Genomic DNA, 10,189 nt, shown 5'->3' on the forward strand with positions numbered 1-10,189 from the left:
TACAAATTGCTTGATGATGCGCCCAGACTCTCAGTTAGCCAATCTCTGACTGCTGCTGCTGTTGTTGTTGTTTTTGTTGTTGTTATAAATTAGCTCAAACTGCGGATACACAATGCAACATGGCCATCAATCATTTAAAGCCAAAAAAAAAAAAAAACGAAGCAGTTCAAAGACATTTCGTTGAACAGCCTATAGCGATAAGTATAAGTTCGAATCCAAGTCCGAGTCCCAATCCGAGTTGTTGAATTGGCATCTGGTTTGCTTTAAAATGCCCACTTAGTGTCCAAATATGGCGACGATGAGCAGTTCAAATGTCAGCAAAGAAACTTCAAAACAAGACTTGTTCCAGCTGCATCTTGAAGCCTTCATCTACCAACTCCCCAGCAACATCTTCAGTTGCTAACCTTAATTGACTTTACGCAAGAATCAACCAAAAAAATAAAAAAAAATACTCGAAAATTATCATGCATTGTCTATCGTTTGGCTGTCAAAGCTCAATATCTGTGACTATCAATTGTTTTCACATCTGAGTTATCTTTTTAATTTCGCGCAACGCGCTCCACGCTCCATGCTACATAATTTCAACTTGCAGTTGGCCTGACCCGGGTCAAAGTTGAGAGTGCCATGTGTGTGTGATTCGCTGTTGTTGTTGTTGTTGCTGTTGTTGATGTTGTTGCTGTTGTTGCTATTACTGGACTGTTGCAGGCTCTCAGTCTGAGTGCCCACATTCGCCGGCCATGTGTGTAAGTGTATGTCGCGTGTTTCATTAAGGCGACAAACAACAAACCTCAACAGCAAACCCAGACCAGGCCTCAGATTTCCAGCGATGATCATCGTCGTCGTCGTCGGGCATATTGTGACCTCAAAAATTGCGAAAAAATAACGAACGTGCGGTAAAAGCGTCGCCAAAGCGACACTCTAAAAAATATTGAACTACCATTTGTGTCATTCAAAAAATGCTACTTATTAATATACATTTAACGAAATCCGTTTTTCCTATTAGAAAAATCAAAAATCCAAAAAATAATACAATATAGAGTTGTCCTAAGCACATAAAATCGTACAAATCTAAGTAAGTAAATCGGGACCGTAACAAAAATTGAGAAACAATATCTTTTAAATACTTATCATCGACTGTAAAAATTTCACTTGGATTTCGAATCTAGAAAAAGCAATATAAAGATTAGTTTAAGAAGAAGTCTTGGTGTGCAAAATGTAAGCAGATTCTATATATAGAAAAATCAGCATAAAGAAAAGTTTACTCTTGGTGATCCTCCTTTCGATCATTAAATAGAGAGTATAACACTCTATGTACTATGAACTAATAATAGTACAAATTATTCTGCTCTCATATGATAATCCCTATGTATTAAAAAGTATATTAAAAATAAGATTCTTGGTATTATATTCATAGGCGAGTTTCTCGATAATTTCTCGCGGTGCACACTTACTGCCTCAGATGGAGGCACAACTCTGAGATGGCCTGGCCAAAACGGCCGGGGCAGCCTCCCAGTTTTGTTTTTATTTTTTTTTTATTTTGGCTTGTGTGTTGCGCTGGTAGTTACGATGCGCATTGTAGACGCGATGTGCCACACCTGTTTCATGTTGCAGGCTCTGTGGCTGAGGTTGAGGCTAAAGCTAAGACTTAGACTCCACGGACTGCGGACAGCGGACAGCGCTGCAGAACCAGCCAGCAGAGCTAGCAGCCTTGTGAGAATCTTTTTTTTGCCGTGTGTGTGCACAACAATTTTTTCGGTCTCTAACTGACCTTAGAGCTGTTGATGTTGCTATTGCAGTTGTTCTTGTTGCTGTTGCTGTGGCTGTTGTTGGTAACGCATTTCTTTTACTGCTAGGCGGTGTTGGTGGCTGATAATGATGGACTGTATTAACCGTTAGATGGCTGGCTTTCTGGATGGCTGGCTGGTTGGCTGGTTAACCTGTGCGACAAGCGTTGGCAATCAGTGGACATTTTGATATTTGGTTAGTTTCTTTCTTTTCTTTTTTTGATTTTACTTGGCGAAAAACACATTTTATTCGTTGACTTAACCCTAACGCTTTCACTCTCTGAGTGGCATATAGCTGTCTTCAGTCCCTACGCCAAACAATTTGAACTTGTCAAGGCTAATCAGTTTTCCTTTCATTTAGCCAGACATTTACGACACCGACGTTGATGCATGGCCATGTCAGTGTCTCAACTCAAGCAACGATATCCAATAACAACAACAACAACAGCAACAAACACAAGCAACAACTCGTTGTCGCAATTATCAAAAAGCGCGCAAAGTTTCACACGCGTCCTATCATGCCACATTGTTGGGGCATCTAAGTTGTCCACACATCAGCACTAATTACGGCTCATTATTGTGACCAAAGTGTAACATGTTGTCAGCTGGAGAATACAACAACACAACCAGCTCCAGTGGCGATCAACGACAATCAGCGACAAAGACAATGACAACACACAGCGACGAGTGGCAACAATTACAAGCTGCAACATGCGCGTTGCACTGAACAACAGTAAACCGAAGCGTAGATATCCTTTATGATTCACTTTTCAGTCAATTTAATCTTAGAATTTGTCTCCTTTTCTTATTGGAGAATGGTCCATCCAGAAAGAATGAAAACCAACCAAACCTAATTTTTGATGAATGGATGTTTATTAATATATATTTATATACGTTTTATTTAATCAGTTCTCTAACTTTCATTTTATTAAGTAACTAAAATTTTACTAAATTAACGTATATAAATCTATATCAATGTATAGGTATTATAGCATGTTAACATAATACGGAAATTTAATATTTTAAGATTGTAGATCAAAGAATCTCAACTCGGATTGTAAGTTTAAATGCTCAATAGATCAAAGTCCTTAATTGCAATGCTGCTCACTGCTAACAGAGATTTGATCAGTCCATTCTTATCTTTCTTGTTAAGCCCTAAACATTTGCTGTGTGTGTTATTAACCATTTTTGAGGGACTTTCCCTTTTGCTGTATTACAGGGTGCATGCCTAAGTGATGGGACTCCATTCGCCAGTTGGATGAAGGCGACTCGTGGCGCAGGCAGCGAGATCTGAGGCAGGCATCTAAACACCTGACAGTTGTTGGCGAGTTTTGGTGCTATTACTCGAATGTGACCAACAGACAGTTGGTCAGAGTCGTTGTTGTTGCTGCTGCTGCTGCTGCTGCTGTTGTTGGTTCGTATTTTCGGACGTCTTGGAACGTTTTGTCTGACTAACCATTTTTGGCAATGACGACGACGACGACGACACCCGGTCTGAGATCTAACTAAATTGAAAGTTGCAAAGAGATCGCGCTAAGGTTGCAACACCAAAAAAAAAAAAACAAACAAACGAATAAAAATAAAAAAAAATTGTTTTGCCAGAAATTCTATGGCAAATGCAACACAATGCCATCACAGCCAAAAGTGTCATCTTAACAATTAAATTCTTCAGTTGTAAGGCAACAACTTGAACCTGTTGTTGCTGTTGTTTACGAAACTTATACGACATACACACATTTAACCAAATGTCAATTGAGTTGAGGAGCCCAGAGCCAAGAGCCGGTCTTCAATTAGCTTTAGATACATCCAACGATCGTTGCTTAATGATGATATCGTGGCCTGAGCTAAAAGCCCATTCAAAATCAATCGTGTAAGTGTATGTATCAATTGTGTGATACTCTCACTTGAAGATGTATAAAGTTGTTATTATTTTACATGCGATATACAAAAAATATAAGTAAATAAACACTTGTGAAAATCGTTCAACATTCGAGTGCTGATGAAAATATTGCCAGGGAACCCTTGAAAAATAGATGGTGTAGAAGAGGCTGGAGGAGGAGTAGACGGAGGAGGAGTAGGAAGAGATGTAGTAAAAGACGACGATGACGAAGATGTTGTGGCTGATCGTAAAGTCATCGCTTGTTGCGCCTCGTTCAAAGTTCGTGTCAACATCATCAATTTTGATCAATATGTATTGCCCAGCCATGAGTACTCGAACTCTTACTCCTATTCGTACTCCTATTCGTATTCTGTGTTGTGAGTTTTGAGTTTTGAGCTGCCCTGCCATTTAAACGGTTACGTTTACAGGTTCCACTCGCTCCCAGTTCCACATGCACTCCCACATCCACTTCCACTCCCATTCCCATGGTGCACCATGGTGCCTTTGGGGCCCGATCGTGTTTGCTTCGTCTATGATCGCCATATGATCGCCGACCAAAATATGGTAAATTACAATTATTAGGCATTTGGCTTGTTTGTTTATTGATCGGGCCGTATTGAGGTTATACACTAAATGATACATCGATCGATCCATCGATAGTTCGAATAGAGCGATCGAGTACGCTGATCGTTCAATTGATGATTGCTCGGACACCAAGTGAAAATCGCTGTGTAGAAATCGCTGTCCAAGATGTATGAAAATTGCTGCCTAAATGGTTGGCCATAAGACACGATCATCGCTGTCTTGAATACTTTAGCTAAGCTGATCGCTGATCGCTGATCGTTGCCTGTTGATCACTTTCTTTTGGGCAACGCTGCAAAACCTGATCGGATTGGTGACATGTGTACTTCTGGTGTGGCAGCTGCTGCCTCAACTGCTGACCTAGCTGAAAGCAATTATCATCTTCAGTTCATGATCAATGCTCATGATCAGTGTTCGGTTGCTGTCGGTCGATTCAAGAGCCTGTCCAAGTTCAAGACTAGTTAAGTGACGCCCAAAGGCTAACGCGGGTGGAGGATGTTGCATACGCAAGGGGGGTGAAGAGTAGCGACGACCCTGTTTAAGTTTATAAAAACTCATTATAATGTCTTATAAATGCACTTGTATCAAGTGGGATTTCTTGATTGCCGTACCGTCCACAGTTTCGCTCTACACTGATCCGTTTTGCTCTGCTCTTTTTTTTCGTTTTTGCTGGCTCTCCTCTGTGTCTTTGAAATTCGTTGTTGTTGTTGTTGTTGCTGCTGTTGCAGCAACTGCAGCAAGAGCTTGGGTTTTGAGCTTGGGCTCCCATGCTCCTCAGCGTCATCGTCGGACTTAGACACATAGTTCGCTCAAGATCATAACATGACCTTTTGACTGGCAGTGATTTCTACGCCCACGCGTATAAACCAGACCCAACAGCAACAAGAGAAACAACAACAGCAACAACAATGAGTCTGGTTAACTTTTGCTGTGGCTTTTGTGGTTTATGTATGTTTATGGAAAATGGGTTATGAGATATTTCTTCCTTTTATCTTTGGCCATTTCTATTTGACCATGGGAAATAAACTTTTGTGAGTCAGACTGCCCAGGTAGATGGCCAACTAGGCATACAAAGGCTGTACCCTCTCTTAATCGAGTTGCATTCCTCGACCACAAAATGAAGGACGTTCCGTATTTCACACCTACGCGACTTTTGATCAACTTGAGAATCGAACCCCAAGAGCCAAACTTGTTGCTCCCCAACTAGCAACTCATTTGCATGACTAACTAAAGCAACTAATCAATAACAAAAATTTAACAAGCTGCTCGCCCAATTCCCAACAAAAAATTCACCCTCCGAATATAAGTTTAATATATGCAATGTCTATTTGAGTTAGCCGTTTGGGCATATTTTTAGTATAGAAACCCCCCAAACAAACAGACAGGTTCGCACGCGAACCGCTCCTGACTGCATTAACCCACTGCGCGTGGAGTGCAAAGACTTTTTGCCCCACACACCTTAGCTCCCACAGTCATTGAGGAAGTTTTTCATGCCAATTTTGCTGAGGGTATTTGAATTTTGTGACTAAATACACGATTCAAAACATAATGCAACAGATTTGGAAAATCTTTTAGAGCCAACAGGTTTGGTTCAGAAAAATTGAATTTAGGATTTGATTCATTCCAAAAAAATGGCTATCTAAGTGAAAAGGAAATAATTAAATACTTAGATTATGACACGAAGTCAGTGCTTTTAATTGAGAATAGAGATATTAAAAAATGTTCCAATCTGTTGACGACCGTTGACGAAACGGAAAGGATCTAAATCGAGATATTCCGGTATATTACAATTGATATAAATACAAAAAGAGTATTAAACTGTCTGCAGCACGAATATCGTGCTTCCTTATTTGTTTACACGTGTTGGTTGCCAGGACAACGCTGTCAGGACATTCCAATGCAAAACAAATCGAATTTTGCCTCAGTGTCGCGAGTTTGATGGAATTTTGTTGGCTGTCTTTCATTCAGTGTTTGCCTTAGCCTTGTCCCGTGGTGGTGTCCAAACTAAAGTGTGGTGCGCCGTGACGTCAGCATCGTGTGTGTGCGTGTGTGTTTGTGTCTGTGTCAGCAAGTAGCTGACCCCCAGTTGTGGCAGGTGCAATGAACTAAGTGAACAGACATGATTACGGGGCCGGAAGCAAGACAAACGCATAGATTGCTCGACTTGAAAAAGCAGCAATGGGCTAAGGAACGAGGTGGGTCAACCAATCCACAGCTCCCAAGTGTTGCCATTGCTGAAATGTATGTTATTTTGTTGTTTTTTTCATTCCATTAGAGGAAATTGCTCGCAGAGATGAGATGTTTCATCATCAGCAGACATCGTCGACATCGCACCACAAAATCGAACGCACCTCCATACGCACCTACTACTCCAATCTGGATCTCAGCCAGACCGAATCATCATCGAATCAGACCTCCAGTCATGCCCGCCCACCACCCAATCAGTTGCCCATGCAGTTGATTGCGCGACCACCCGTCGTCCCCTCGGACTATCGCCAAATGCAGCGACAGCGCAGCGAGGATTATATGAATCAGCTGGAGCGCTATATCGATGATCTGGATGTGCATGTGGATGCCGATGCCGAGTTCGAGGATGATGAATTGCTCTACAGGCGCAATCGACGGGGCAGCTATGCCCCCGGAATGTCAGCGCGACAGTTACAGCTGCAGGTTCCGCCGGGACGTTATGTGGAGCTGGTGCCCACATCTCTGCAAACGGCCAAGGGACGCATGCAGCATCCACAGCAGCACCAGCATCCACAGCAGCACCAGCAGCAGCAACGATTGAGAAGTCCTAGTTTGCCCACTATTAAGCAGCGGCAGTATGCGGTAAGGAGACAACAGGAGCAGCAGCAGCAGCAGCAGCAAATAGTCAATGGCAACGTGAAGGCAACAAACATTGATCCCGGCAACGGAGGCAACCTGCCACATCGATTAAACAATTCGATTGGCAATCAGGCGGCAGTCGGTTGCCAGGAAGAAGACACTTCCGGCTATCTGAGCGATACGCCCAAGAATACACACACGCCCGATATTTGGTTTAACGACGCCGCCAGTCAAAATGGGAGCAGCGCCAGCCCAGCTGAGGAGAGCGTTGTCAGCGCTGCAGTTGGCAACGTGAGGCGCTTGAGGCGATCGATACAGGGTACACCCATTAACCTACCCATGCCCCTGCCCCTGCCCCTACCCCTACCCCCACCACAACCCCTACCCCTAGCCACGCCCACGTCCACGGCACCAACGTCGAACTGCAAACAGACATACGCCATGAAAGCAGGACGTGCTCCTGGCCAGCACCACAGTCACAACTATGAGCCAATAGCAGCCGATGGCTACATGGCAGATGGGTGAGTAAATGAGAACAGAACTTGAACTAGTTAGTTAAAAACAAATCGAAATTAGTATACTAGAAAACGATGTAACTTAACTAAACATTGCACAAGAATTCAATTAATAATTTCACACTTTGAGAGAACTAATGCATTTTTCTTGTCATTGACAGCTGTTGTTATTTGCCGGTGCCGTCGACTTCCTCCAACATGAGTCTCAGTCGCGATGTGTCCACATCGAATACGTATCAGGTGCACATTAGCAATACCTCCGAGCAGGGCGATTACTATGTGCACGAGCGGGATCGGGAACGCGCCCGCTGGGCCAACTATAATATGCAGCAGCAGCAGCAGCAGCAACAGCAGCAATTGTTGCAACCGGGCTGGCTAAATCGTGGCATGCACGATCTCAAGGATAGCGAGGACGATGTGCAATCGATGCAATCCTCATCCACCTATTTGAGGGGTCAGAATGCGCCGCTCGACGCACACACGCTGGCCGAGCGCATGGACAAGCGACGCAAGGCATCCGAGTATCACAATGCCATCAAGAAGCAGCTCCACGAACGCGAGCTCATACGCAAATGGGAGCTGGAGCGTCAGCGGCAGGAGGAGCAGCTGGAGGACCAACGCATCCGACGGGAAAATCTAATGGAGCAGGAGCGTTTAGATTACGAGCGACGTCAGCTGCTGGAGCGCGAGGAGGCGGCACGAAAGAAGCAACAGGCGCTGCTGGATGCCATTGCCAAGGCGGAGTTGGCTGCTAAAATAGAGAAGCAAAAGAAGCGTCAGAAACATGTGCCGCCTATAGAGCAGAGTCCCAGTCAGGAGCGGCCAGAGTTGCTCAGGGTGCTCTCAGTCGAGGAGGAAGAGGAGGAGCAACAGCAGCAGCAACAGCCAAAGCAGCATCAACTGAAAGTGGCGGCAGAGCTTAAAGACAAGACAGCGGAGCCAGAGAGTCATACGCCACGTGGAGCTCCACCCGCTTTGCTTACGGAGGAGAAGGTGCTGATTGGGACGCCCATCAATCTGCGTCGCACCATCACCAAACCCATCAAGCAGCCAGCCACTGAGTCGACGGCCAAGAAGACAACTGAGGAGAATAAGGAGAATATGGCGCTGCTGATGCAGCCGGCTACGTTGATTCCACTGCCCGTTACCAGCGATATATTTGGGCTGCAGAATGCCATTGGGAATCTGCAGATAGCCACCTACTTAATGCAGCAGCCACAGATGAAGCCACCCAATAGCATGGAGCAGTGCTATTCCAAGGCAACGATGACCCAACGCACAGACACATCCATCTGCACCGAGGATGGGTATCAAGCGGAGAAGGAGGAGGAGGACGAGCTGCTAATGCAGACGGCCCGCTCGGCCAGTGGCTGCAGCTTCTCACCCGACTCCCTGGAGCCAAACAAACTGGCGCTGATGCCGTTGAAGACACCGCCGCAGCCCAACGATGGAGCGCTGCAAGCAGATGTGGAGACTCAGACGGAGTTGCCGCTTAACTGTGATCTGTGCCTGTTCCATGACAATTTCTACAAGGTGCTGTTGAAGCGTGAGGTGTCCACCACAACCACAACGCAAACATCCAAGTCGCAAACGCAGCCCGCCGAGGAGTCGGCAGCCGAGAAGGATCACGAGACAACGACAACGACCACAACAACGACAACCACTACATTCAAGGCAAAGAGCAAGGACAAGGACAAGGCGAAGAAGAATCTGAGCAAGGACAGCAAGGATGCCAACAAAATGGACGATCGACCTAAGTGGGGCGTCAACCGTCCAGTGGTGCAGTATGTCAAGGCCAGCGATCGGGATCCCTTCTGCCTGCGCAAGAAGAAGAATCACGGCACATCCATTGCGAAGCCGCCACGCTCCCAATCGATGGACTCACGCCTCGACACTGTCGTCACCCTGCCCGAGGATCAGTTGAGTCAGGGCGATGGTGATACGGCCATCATCAGCACTGGCCAGCATGAGGAGGAGGAAGGATTTCTGCTCAAAGCACGCAACGTTTGCACTGAGATTCTGCCCATTAAAACCGACGAAAAGGGTCGCATTTTCCTTAACTTTCGTGAAGCCAGCGCTATTATGAACGAGGATGAGATCAAGGACAAGTTGAGGCAGAAATACTTCAATTTCGGCCGTATTCTGCCCAGACGCAGCTGGGCATCGGCCACGCAGCACGGTCTGCCTTTCAGTGTGACCGCAGCAACAGCTACAGCCCCGCCAGCAACAATTACAGTCGGAGACTTGGCAGATGATTGAAATGAATATTCAAACTATTTGTAATACTAATCCAAGATACTCAAATATATTTCTACCATGTGCACCAACCCAAATAGAACCACAGAACACATTTTCTTTCTAGTATTAAAACAAATGAAATTAAATAATATGAAAGGAAGTTCAGTTCCACTTTAAAGAATAAAGACATTTTGGAGAAATCAGCTTAAGAATCACGAAATAAAGACTATCTATTTAGAAGTAGAAAATGTCTAGAAATTGGAAAGTTCGAAATAAGGCCAATAAAAGCTCGATTGTCCTATTTAAAAACGCCTTTCGTTTACAACACTGATTTAAGCTGCCTCTTCATTAGTTTCAGTGAAAAG

General features: G+C 44.7%; 1 protein-coding gene across 1 annotated transcript; it reads left to right on the top strand.

Moving 5' to 3' along the window:
- The first annotated feature begins 6,272 nt into the window (after nucleotides 1-6,272).
- Nucleotides 6,273-9,909, top strand: LOC6557643. The gene is made up of 3 exons (XM_001985253.2): nucleotides 6,273-6,440; nucleotides 6,521-7,592; nucleotides 7,748-9,909. Exons 1-3 carry the CDS (start codon nucleotides 6,365-6,367, stop codon nucleotides 9,843-9,845), a joined length of 3,246 nt encoding a protein of 1,081 aa, XP_001985289.1. The 5' UTR covers nucleotides 6,273-6,364; the 3' UTR covers nucleotides 9,846-9,909.
- Nucleotides 9,910-10,189: the final 280 nt, after the last annotated feature.

The sequence above is a fragment of the Drosophila grimshawi genome, unplaced genomic scaffold (assembly GCF_018153295.1).
Source record: "Drosophila grimshawi isolate 15287-2541.00 unplaced genomic scaffold, ASM1815329v1 contig_44, whole genome shotgun sequence".
Classification (NCBI taxonomy): Eukaryota; Metazoa; Arthropoda; class Insecta; order Diptera; family Drosophilidae; genus Drosophila; species Drosophila grimshawi.